Source organism: Oryctolagus cuniculus, chromosome 4 (genome assembly GCF_051225735.1).
Source record: "Oryctolagus cuniculus isolate XC-2025 breed Fujian yellow rabbit chromosome 4, ASM5122573v1, whole genome shotgun sequence".
NCBI lineage: Eukaryota > Metazoa > Chordata > Mammalia > Lagomorpha > Leporidae > Oryctolagus > Oryctolagus cuniculus.
The window spans coordinates 5,025,001-5,037,106 of record NC_142870.1 but is presented as its reverse complement, the minus strand read 5'-3'; the positions used below and the strand labels follow the sequence as shown (position 1 = coordinate 5,037,106).

The 12,106-nt window shown below is 53.8% G+C and overlaps 1 protein-coding gene across 3 annotated transcripts in view; it reads right to left on the bottom strand.

Moving 5' to 3' along the window:
• Positions 1–224: 224 nt before the first annotated feature.
• Positions 225–12,106, bottom strand: part of DSCAM (DS cell adhesion molecule) — a 718,036-nt gene continuing 706,154 nt past the window's right edge. For all 3 annotated transcript variants that reach the window (XM_089330520.1, XM_070071799.2, XM_089330522.1), the window contains one exon: positions 225–1,193. In XM_089330520.1, the coding sequence (XP_089186646.1) occupies positions 841–1,193 (353 nt within the window). In that variant the 3' untranslated portion in view covers positions 225–840. The remainder of the gene's footprint in view (positions 1,194–12,106) is intronic.

The following is a 12,106-nucleotide window of genomic DNA, read 5'->3' as shown; positions in this document are numbered from 1 at the left end:
GAGCCTCACGATGGCTTAGGCCACTCTGGCCAGCCCCCCGCAGTGCCCGAGGCCAGTCCACCTCTGTGCCCCCCAGCCTGGCAGCAGCAGTTGCACTGGGCGTCAGCATCTCCTCTGGTTACGTGGGTTGGGTTCTGGGTCCCGGCCTGGTGTTCAACAGCACAAGTGTGCGTAGGAAGCAGGACGCAGGCATCGGGCCCAGAGGAGAGAAGCAGACGTAGAAATAAAGGCAGACGACCTTTTCTTGTTTATTTCGCTTAGACAAAATGCAAAGAGTGTCTCATTAAATTAAAAAATAAACCAAAAAGAGAACAGAATCGGTCCCCCCACCCCTTCACTGACGGCACTCATCCTAATTAACAACAGAAGATCAAACCGAGGACACAGTTTCTAATGGGAAAGAAAGGTGTGCGGGCGTGGCGAGAGCTGTCCCCTGCCCCCAAACCAGTGTTCCTTTTAAATCCACAAATGGGCTAATTCCCCCCTCTGTTTTCTCTCTTGACCCTTGTGTGATAGAACTTCCAGTCGGAAGGTTGAATTAGTCCCCCATGCACTTTGTAGAAAATCAGTAAAAATGCAGTAGCCTGTGAAGATCATAAAACTGGACTTCTTTCCCAAAAAATCAGACGCCCAGGCGGATGGAGCTCACACTCAGACGGAAAAAAAGCAGGACAGTCTTTGCACTGTCTGTGGTTTCAGTATTTTCTCTCTCTCTCTCTTTTTTTTAATATATTTTGGCAATTTTCTTTCATTATAAATATTGGAATTCTGTAAAAAAAAGGTAGCTTTGATTGAATGGTTTAAATCGTATTTACAACGGCGATCCAGCCACGCTGTCCGCTATACCAGGGTGTATGACTTGGCGTAGGGGTTGTTGCCTTTCAAATGGCCCCGAGAGTCGAGCAGCGATTCTTGGGAGCTGCTCATCTTAGCTGCCTGTCCCAGCTCGGCCCCTTCCCGCTGAGGTAATGTGGCCACGGCCCCCTGCTGCCATGACTGCCCCTCTCTCGTGGAGGAGGTAGAGGAGGAGGCCTCCATCGGGATGGGCTCGAGGATCGTGGGGCGCTTCAGGGTCCGACTTTTCTGAGGTTCCAGGCACGCTTGTCCTAAACTCAGGTCCCTGCTGGTGCCCGGGCCACCTCGGTTCAACAAGAAGTCCATTCTAAGGTATGGAGGCAAGTGGATGAGGTCACCTGTGAACAGACACAGAAAGTTAGTGGGTTTCTGCAGTCGCTCAGGAGTGCGGGGAGCCCCTGTGTGCTCACAGCGGCCCGCCAGGGTTTAGTGGTGGAAATGCCACTGCATGTGGGCACGCCTTTCAGGATGCCTCGTCAGCACGTGCCACACAGGCAGGCGGGGTCATCCGCATACTCTGTGCCCTGCCCTGTCGTGTGGTATCTTGGGCTCTTCATTGTCAGGTGTGCACCAGAGAAATGCAGGTGACGAGACCCTCCCAAACACACATTACCTCAAAGGCAGCCACGTCCACGGAGCACGGTCTGTCGCAGACAGGACCCCATGTGCCACTGGAGGTGCTGGGGGGAGCAAGGAGCTTGTGCGTGGAGCCAGGGACACCCAGGAAGGAACACTGGAAGGCCGGCTCTCGGCTCGGCCGTTCTACAAAGCCGTGTGACCTCGGCCGGCCATGGAGTGCCAGCCTTCTAGGGCGGCTTCAGGGGAAGACAGCACAGCAGGTACCCCTCCCAGGCCGCGCTCATCTGCTGCACTTCTGTGTCTCTGTCCTGGCCGTGCCGTCTGTGGATCCAGGGCTGGCAGGGACAAGAGGCTCAGGCTCTCTGCTTCCCTCTCAAGTTCACCACTTTTGCTTCTGTGCTCCTTCACTAGCAGATCTTACAGGGGGAAGTTGGCAACGGTGAGCGGCTGCACGCCCGACCCCTGAGCCAAGGACCAGCCCAGCGGGGTTTTCTCCTGAGCACGGTGTCTGTGCCGTGCAGGATTTCCCTAACACACAAGCTCTGCTCAGGGAAGCCCCGTCAGCCAGGCTGCAGCCTTCCTGGACGAGCGCTGTGGTCTCAGATTCTTCTACCCGGTCCTTCCTCCCCTTTCTCTTCTCCCGGGTGTCAGACCTGCACCGTGGTTCTCTGCCTCTTCCCGCCCACTCCTGCGTCCTGTCTTTATTCTGCCCAAGGATTTCTCTCAGCGAATCCTTGCATGTCTAGTCCTCCTTGGCATCTGCTTCTTGGAAAACCGGAACGGACACGGCTTCTGTCACTGTCAACTACTGAAGTCATTTCTTTTGAAGTCACCTGTGACCTCTCATTGTCAAATGCTATGGCTTCCTCTTGGCACTCATCCTCCTTGTGCTGTGACAAGGTGTCACACTTTGGATGCTCTTGTTCTTGGAACTCAGCTGCCATGGTCCCGTGACCCCACAGAGCCCCTCCTGCACGCCTGGCTGCCACTTGTCACTCACCTTCGTGGTTCCTTTTCTCTATTCACCCCTTCAAGCCACATTGTCCCTGGACCCTGCCCTCAGCTCCCTCTCTCGAAAGGCATGGCTGCTTGGGTAGTCTCTACAAACAGCTCCCACACCTATCTTTCCCATCCTTCTCTCTCCTGAGCCCTATACTTGAACTTCAGACGCTTTGCTAGGCATTTCTAACACGGATGCTCATTCGGAATTTTAAATGCTGTGGTCTGCAAACACGGTTCACAAAGGCCAGCCCTGCTCCCATCCTCATCCCCCAAAGCGTCTGTCTCCTGCCCGCCCCAGCCTGTTAAATGTCACCATCCTCTGGAGGAGGCTTCAGGATGCCCTTCCTCTCCAGTTCATTCTGCTTGCACTGTAGCCACAGATTGCTCTTCATTCTCATCTCCATGGCACTGGTCCACGTCTTTAATGCACCCCAGTCCGTCCATCACCCTCCCACAATGCATGAGCGCGGAGAGGGCCCAGCTGCTAGATGCACTTTGCAACCAGCACTTCAAGGCTGAGCTGGGCAGACCCTGCGTCTGAGTCTCTGCTGACTGGGGACCAGTCCTCCTTCTCGAGCTCAATGCTTCCCTCCTTTCTCACTTCAAGATCTGTGTAGACAGGGGGTGGTTTGCAGCATGCTGCGTGTCCTCAGGGGGTTCTTCCTGGCCATCCTGACGGCTGAGGGACTCCTGTAACTCATGACATATCAGGTGAGCGGCTCTGACTACGGAAGGGGCTAGGGCTGTGCGGTCCTGGAGCCGCCTACCTGAGAGAGCGGGTAGAAGGCCGTGCAGGTGAGAGAGACATGGTGACGGTGTGAGTTCAGGGGGCACCTGTGGGGTGTAAGGGAACGAGACTGGGGCCATGTAGGTGGTCCAAGGAAGAGAGCTTCAGAACTGATGACAGGTGGGGCTGGTGAAAGTGAAGAGTGATCCCTTCCCGGAGTCCAGCTTGGGAGACAGGCGGGCAATGGAACTGTTAACTGTGAGAGGATGTGTGTGTAGGGGGAGGTCGTATTTTAGTGACAAAGGATCGTGGATTTGGTTTAATGAGGTTGGGGGGACACGCAAGAGTTGATATCTAGTGTGCATTTTCCCTTAGTGATAGAATCTGACTCTAAAATAACTGAACCTTCCCGTTTTGCTTTAAAACATTCCCTGTAAGCTCACAACAGTTGGCCCAGCCTTTCTCGCCCTCCCTTTGGGCCCTCGGGGTCTGAAGGCAGTGGGAGGGGCGTGGGAAAACCACGGGAGTCAAGCCAGAGCTGGACTCGGTGATTTTAGCCTCAGAACCTGGGAGACCACCTGGCAGTCTTCCCACCGAAAGAGAACCAGCAGTTCAGTAGAGGGAGAGGCCACCCAATGGCGTAGGAGGACCAGGAAGAAAATAAAGCCAGGCCAGGTGCTGGGAGGTGCAGTTAGTATGATGCAGAATCAGAGCGTTGCCAAAATGCTGTGGCTTTTCCTAAGGATCTCCCCGCAGGATAGGAGCAACGATGACATTATTCTCGGGAAATTTTTACTGAATGATGTCCACGTCCTTGTATTACCTTGGCAGGCCACTCGGTCTTTATGATTCAAGAATCCACTTAGCATTTTCCCACTGACATTTTCGGGATGTCTTTATCCTATTAGATGATGATGAGTAATTCTATGATGTCATTCAGAACTGCAGCATGTAACTCACTCAGTGATCCCAGCTGCACAAAGGCACTCTGATTCAATGTTGGGTTCATAGGGTGGACTGGATCAAAGGGAAACCCCGATGATTAATACCTTGACAGTGATTGGCCGTGACACTCATGCAGCAAGAAGTGACATCAACTGGAGAACATCAGACTGGGTGAAATAACCCAGACACGGGAAGACAAATACCACATGTTCTCCCTTAGAAGTGGCAGCTAAAATCAAGACCAAACTCAAAAGAAATGCCTGTGTGTATCAGTTTTGCTGCAAATACAATGTTTTGTCCAACTTTAAGTCATTGTTTGGAATTATATACTCTCTCTCTCCCCCTCTGTGTGTGTGTAAATACTATTACGTGTCTTATATACTACTATATATACAAATTTTGTAAATGTTCTTATTATATATTACTGTATATTCCCTGCTACTATATGTATTATACACTGTAGTCTTAATGATTTTCTGACTATTTTAAAATTTACATGAGTTAAGTTGAAAATATTTTCCTTTGATTATTGTTTATGGCCCTCACCTATTTTCATGCCGGACTATGGTTTTTTGTTTTGTTTTGTTTTGTTTTATTGTTGAATTCTTTTTTTTTTTAAATTTATTTGACAGGTAGAGTTATAGACAGTGAGAGATAGGGAGACAGAGAGAAAGGTCTCCCTTCCGTTGGTTCACCCCCGAAATGGCTGCTACAGCCAGCGTGCTGCGCCGATCCAAAGCCAGGAGCCAGGGGCTTCCTCCTCATCTCCCATGCGGGTGCAGGGCCCAAGCACCTGGGCCATCCTCCACTGCACTCCTGGGCCACAGCAGAGAGCTGGCCTGGAAGCGAGCCACGGCGCCGGCCCTTATTGTTGAATTCTTTAGAGCCACTAAGCCCTTGGCTGTACTGTAAATTAAAGATATCTTATCTCAAAATAAATAAAATATTCAGCTGGAAAAGTTTTAAAGAAAGAAGTGGCATAATCTGGCATTCTTGCAAAAAGAGATTGGGTAAATTGATGCGTATCGACTTCTGCTTAGAAAAAGTGAATGATGGCAAGCATTCTGATATTACAGGCTCTGATGCTGAAGATACGAGTATATCACACCACATGCGTTCATTTTGTTCCTGAGACATGAAAGTTTTCAATTTTTAAAAGTGAAACCCAGGACTGGCGCCGTGGCTCACTTGGTTAATCCTCTGCCTGCGGCGCCAGCATCCCATGTGGGCACCAGGTTCTAGTCCTGGTTGCCCCTCTTCCAGGCCAGCTCTCTGCTGTAGCCCGGGAGTGCAGTGGAGGATGGCCCAAGTGCTTGGGTCCTGCACCCACATGGGAGACCAGGAGAAGCATCTGGCTCCTGGCTTTGGATCAGCGCAGTGCACTGGCTGTAGCAGCCATTTCGGGGGTGAACCAACGGAAGGGAGACCTTTCTCTCTGTCTCTCCCTCTCATTATCTAACTCTATCTGTCAAATAAATAAATTAAAATAAAAAGTGAAGCCCCATGGCATTGCAAATTGTTTACCTTTGTTTATTGTAGTGGATATATTTTTCAAATTTTACCTATTGTGGGGTTAGTCATTTGCAAACAAATATCATGAAAGCATTGACATAGCTGCCATTACGAAATAAACAAAAATTATTTTGTAATCTGGAGAACATTTTTATGTAAATCAATGTACTCTAATATGACTAATTTTGAAATCTGGATTTTTATATAGCCAGTTTCCTAAAAGGGATTACCTGTCTCCATTCTCAAAAATTAAATAGGCAAATTCTATGTGTTCTCTTTTGTTTATGCACATGGTTAATATAATTTTTTTCATGTTGCCCAAATCTTGGAGAAGATGTGGAATGCGTTTACCTCCACAGTTATTTTGAAATGTAGGTCACGGATGCTTCCCGCTGTTTGAGAGACCCAGCTCAATCTTGAACACCTGACACACTGGCAGCGCTGTAATGGATTTGGGGATAAGTCTCTGCCAGCAACTCCCATGACTGCACACAGCCCTACAAAGCAGCAGTGCGTCAGACCCAGCTGGGTTAGAGAATGCTCAGGTGGTGGACGGGGCGGGCACGTGTTCACGATCAGAGGACAAAGCCCACGGCGTCCGCCTCCTGCTTGCAGGGACTCCCACGTGGATGTGGGGATCACAAGGTCAGGGTAGAGGAGTGGAAATGCCCCAGGGCTGCCGCGTGCGACTGCAGGTCTGCACGCGTCCCGGGGCATCCAACGTCGCAGGAGAGGCTCCATGACAGGGTGTGATGCCCCCTCTGACTGCGCGTGCTTTCTGATTGGCACTGGGCAGCCTGCAGGTGGAGTGCAGGCTGTACACGCGCTCTCACCATCACTCCAGGGGATCTGGCGGTGGGCTCTGTGTGTCACAGGGACTTTAAGCCCACACCATGCCAGCCCCGGGGCTAGCTCAGATACTGCTTGGGAAACTGGATTCTCTCCTCACTTTCTGTGTTCTTCAGTTGCCTGTACAAACCAACACAGCTCATGCGATCACTGCTCCAGAGAGAGAGAGAGAGAGAGAGAGAGAGGGAGAGAGGTGAAGCAGGGGCCTGTGACCTGGGGGCACTGGCACACCTGCTCCTCTTAGATCCTTGTCCTCCAAACTTCCTGTCTCACGCGAGAAACCCTTATCCTCAACTCCGGCTGTGCTGATGAAGAGTAGAGGTTGGGAAGACATTGCCTGCATTTATCAGACTGGTCTGTATCTGGGCTCCGTTTCCTTATCCATAAAATGGGAATAACAATAGGCTACCCTAGCTGGTTGCATTGGGGGTTGCCTCAGTTAACTGGTTTGAAAGCTTTCCTCCAGGACAGGGGTCTGAAGCTATGGGCTGGCTTCCTGCCAGAAGAGGGAGCCAGGAGCTCCTCCATCGGCCTCAGTTTCTGTTGTGCCTTGATTAATGGTCCCCAAAATGCTGTGTCCGAGAAGTCTCCCTCGGAATCTGCGAATGTGACCTCATCTGCAGAAAGGGTCTTGGCAAATGAAGTGAAGCTGAGGGTGTTGGGATGAGATCATCTAGACTTGAGGTCGGCCCCAAGTCCCGTGACGTGCGTCCTTGTGAGAGAAGTGGGGGAGACTGGAGACACAGGGGCCCAGAGAGGCGGCCAAGGCCACGGGAGGCAGAGACTGGAGTGATGCAGGCACCTGACACCTCCAGAGGCCAGCAGAGCCAGGGAAGCTGCTTCCCTGAGCTCCTGGGGGAAGCCCAGCTCGCGTGACACTGGATCTGGGGCTTCCGGTCTCCAGGACTGTGACAATACATTAACGCTGTCTTAAGCCACCTACGTGTGGCACTTTGTCACAGCAGCCACAGTAAACTCCAGACGTCCTTTTCTCTCCTCCCTGGTGGCCTCGGGGCCCTCCCCGTTGATGCCGCCCTGAGCAGCTCCACCATCAGTAGCCGTGCTGCCACGCCCATCTAGGGACACGGAAGGATTGACAGAGGCAGCAACACGGACAGAGACTCACGGGTCCTGTGCGCTGAGCTCAGAGCCCACTGTGGGCACGGTTGGCGCCATCCTGGCACCTGTCCTTGCTTCTCAAACCAGGCCAAGCCCAAGTCGCTCTCCCAGGCCTCCTGCTCCCTGCGGAACTAGGCACCCCGGCCCCATCCCCAGGACGCTCTGAGGGCTGGGCTGGGAGTGGCTGCCTGGGTCTGGGCTCTGAGGTCTCCTGGAGCGTCCCCCAGGACCGAGCAGAACCCTCTCTGAGGCCCCTCTGTCCACAGGGAGTGGCAGCGCCCCAGATCTCACCGGCCAGGACCCCCCTCGGCGTTGCCATGTATTTCAGAGTGGTAGTGACCCAAGGGAAGTCCAGGAGTTGTTGGTCTGGACTCCAGAGCCGCTCAACAAGCCCTGGGTGCTCACCTCAGCAGGGACACATGCCCTTGGCGACCCTGCACTAACTGCATCAAACACCCACAGGGCCCCAAGGCCGGCATCAGCACTCCGTTTCCAATAAACCAGCGTCCGTGGCGTTCCCTTGGAGATTCGGTGATGGTTTACACGCAGTGCCCCCTGAGTTCACGTCCTGCCTTGTTTCCCCGTCCTGGTTCCTTTGTGCTAAAACTTTCATCGAGACACAGAGGCAAGTCATGCAGGTCGAGGAGGGGTGAGGTGGTAGCAGAATACAAGACAGCAATCAGAACACAGCACAGTGAGGGGTGTGTGTGTGTGTGTGTGTGTGTGAGAGAGAGAGAGAGAGAGAGAGAGGTGGGGGTGTGGGAGGAGAGCTCTTACTGGAGAAGCAGTTTGCCAGGTCTGGAAGATGGGCCTGCAGTGGGAAGAGCTGGTGTCGGCAGAAGCGACTCCCTCGACAGCTGGGGGAACCAGACCTGGCCGCGCCTCCACGCCCTCTTGAGCTCTGCTCACCTAACTGCCTGCACCTCCAGCCTGTCCCCGGTGAGCTAAGCCCAGCTAGCCCCCCCCCACAAGCCTAGATGACACACGCACGGGGGACAGAGGCCAACAGGGTCCCGCCTGGGTCTTCGGGGCTGTGACCCACTCACTGACCTCTGGGTTTCCAGGAGCGCTCACATGGACGACAAGCCCCATGGGGCATGCTCCTGAGACCCGAGCCCCTTGTGTTGGAGAAGAGCCAGGAGGGTGAAGGATGCTGGCGCGTCAGACACCTAGGGCAGCGAGGTGCTCAGAGAAGCTGAGCTGGGGCCGGGGACGCCATGCAGATGGGGTCAGAGGAGGTTCAGATGGGGCAGGTGGGAGGAAGGTGGAGGAGACGGAGAGAGAGGCCGCCACGCTGAGGGAAAGGGAGGAGGGAGGGACCCAGAGGGTGGGCGCTGCGGACCACGTCAGTGGAAATGGAGTCCTGTGTGTCAGCCTTAGCGAGAGCCGCACGGGGCGGGCACCTGTGAACGAGGGATTCTCTTGCACCATTGCCTGTGAGGAGCCAGCACAGAGACCACCAGTGCCACAGCCTTCCACAGAGGACACCACCACCTCGCACGCCTGTGCGGACGTCTGCCCAGCAACACTGCCCTGGACGTTCAGTGGACTTGCAGGATGTATGACCAGCCCGATCTGTGCCGGCTTCCAGCCATCAGACTTGCTCCGTCCTGCTTCTCTCCGCCCCGTCAAATGCTAAGCTGTGTGCACTCCCTTCCCCTTTTCAGGCTATAAAAAGCCCTCGGTGGAACATTCGTTTGGTTTCTCGCTGAGTCCGTGTCTCCTGATTTGCAAATCTATTCTGCTCCCCAAACTGTTTTTTCTTTTATTTTAACCTCATGTGCGAGGTCTTGGTTCATCACACACGCATACACACACACACACACACCCTGGAGGAAGCAGAGGACAGAGACACGGAGTCGCCAGTCCCTGGAGAAGGGGACTTTGAGAGACGGAGTCCCGGGCAGAGAGCAGCAGATGGTGAGGGAGACGTATCAGCTGGACTGCGGGTCAGCAGCAGAGAGGGAGGGGGAGCGGACGCCTGGAAGGGGGCAGGATCCTGGTGAATCCGCAGTTCTTCTTAAGCCTCAAGATGTGTCGTGCCCAGCCCTTCCTCACTCTTGGCCTCTTTAGCCTCACTGCAGAACACAGGCTGCACCCACACTGCCCTGCCAGAGGGTGCCCAGGCAGCAGCTTCACCACCCGCCCCGAGGGACGAGTACAATCGGCCATCGTCGCACCACTCTGCCGTATTATTTGACATAATGCTCATTTCTCATCTTCCCGTTGCTACCCTGTGGGGAGCCACGGGGCCTCTGATGTCTCTGGACAATCGGATTAAATGAGTCAGTGTTGATGTCTCCCTGACCCTCACCACTTTGTATGCTGGTGTCATTATCCCCTCCTCGCCTCCAGTCCTGAAATGGTTCAGAACCCGCCTGCCTCCGACACCAATCAGCGGGTCCCATGCTCCTCCGCGGCAGGCGTGATCAAGCCAGGGCTGTCCGGCTGATGGTGTGACAACTGTGGATTGAGCCTGCCTCCCTGGAGCTGGCAACCAGGGGAGCTCAACCTCCCTGGTATCTTCAGACTCACCCCCGGAGTCTGAATGGACTTCAGCTCTGGAAGAAAGACGGTGCAGTCAATACTACTGCAGAACCAGACGGAAGCGACTCAGAAAATCGGGAACCTACGTGCCCTCCGTGCATCCGCCCTCAGACCGTGGTTCCTGCCCCTCGCTGTGCAGAAACCACGGATTCTCCTCTTAGGCTGATTTTGGGCCCTGGGGGAGTTGTGGCAATGCCTGAAGACACTTGGCTGTCACAGTGGCTCAGGGACAGCCAGAAGAGGCATTGATTTGTCAGAGGCTAAGGCTGCACCTCAATAGTATTTGATGCTCAGGACAGCCCCACCCGACAGAGAATTGTCCTCTCCCGTGTCAGCGGTGCTGTTGATAAGAAAGCCTCATGTGGATGATCCAAGCTCTCTCACCTTACTTGGAAAAGGTTGAATTCAACCAGAATAAGGACTTGCGGTCCTTAGGCTCGGAGTGCCAGTCCTCAGGGAGCAGACGAGCACAAGAGAGGGTTCCAGCGGACAGCGGTCACCAGGCAAAAATCTCAAGGTCTTTCTCCAGCTGGGCCAGAGGAGATGGGAGGTGAACAGCACAGGGAGAACACTAGATAGAGAGTTAGGGGCTGTGCGTGGGAAACCCACCTCTGCCTCCAGGTAGTTCTGGAAGTCAGTCACATGAAGGCGTGCCGAGTTGCTCAGAGCACTGCCAAGTCTACCCGGGTCTCGCCTGTGCTCTGAGCCATGTGGCCTGTGGCGCCGATTACGTGCATGTCTGTCAGGAATTTGGGCAGAAGTGTGGGACACAAGCATGCATTTCTGGGGGCCACAGATTCCAAGGCCCTGGGGCAGCGTCTTTCTCCTGCCCTGCAGGTGTTGCAAGTCAGGAGCCGTGAACTCAGGCATACGCCTTCCAGACTGCACATGGAATGAAGGTGAGTCACGGTGCTTGGGCACTTGACTCCTCCGGGGACACATACAAAGCCTCAGGCACTTGACTCCTCCGGGGACACATACAAAGCCTCAGGCACTTGACTCCTCCGGGGACACATACAAAGCCTCGGTCATCGTTCCTAACCAGGTTTGCTATTCGTGCTCAGACACACCTGGATGTTGATGCAAACTGAAGAAGCAGAGGATGCTTAGTTTGAGTTCTAGCAATTTCAACAAAGACCACAGAGACCAGACTCCAGTAACGCTACAGCATGAGAGAGCCCAGACCCAGGCGACGCGCTGCCTGCCCACGCCCCAGGCAGCACGGATCTCACACTCTCTATGTTGAATACTGATGCTGCAGCACAGTCATGAAAACCTGTAAATGAATCTCTCTTGGTAAGTGAATCTTCCTTCCCGAACGGCAACCAGGAAAAGTCCTAAATAAATAATGTGAGATTGATATCAGGGTCCGCATACAGGGCTGCATTACCATTCCTGGCTTGTATGGCAAAGGCTTCATGCATTTTTCAGAGCTCATCGATATTGTGACCCTCCTACTTGCTGGTGAATTTCAAAAACTGCACGGAGGTACAAAGTCGGGCGTTGAGTCATGGTTCTACTGAAATAAAGTAGATCTTAGAGAAGGCAGGCCTGAAGCATCTCCCCCGGCATGTGGGCAAGCTCGGAGCTCATGCGGAGGGATTTAGGAGCAGAGGGGGAGGATCCATGATGCTCAAAGGGGGACAGCTCCCATGAAGGCCCTAGAGGGAAGCACACATGGGCACTCCCTCCCCTCCACCTCTCATGGAAGAAGATCCAGGCTGGGGATCGTGGTTGCTCTGCCACGAAGACCCGGCTCAGCAGCCCTGTGCATCGCGAATCATGGCGGCAGAGGCGTTAGATGGGAAGTGAGAGAATCCCAGACAGAGGAGCTCAGACACATTTGTGGAGGGGTAGAGGGCCAGGGCTTTGGAGGCTGGAGACTAGGGTCAAGACTGGCGAAGGGGATGGGGCTGATTCCGCACAGTGTTGTAGCCCTGTGCCTGAGAGCAGGTGGGGTGCATACGAGGG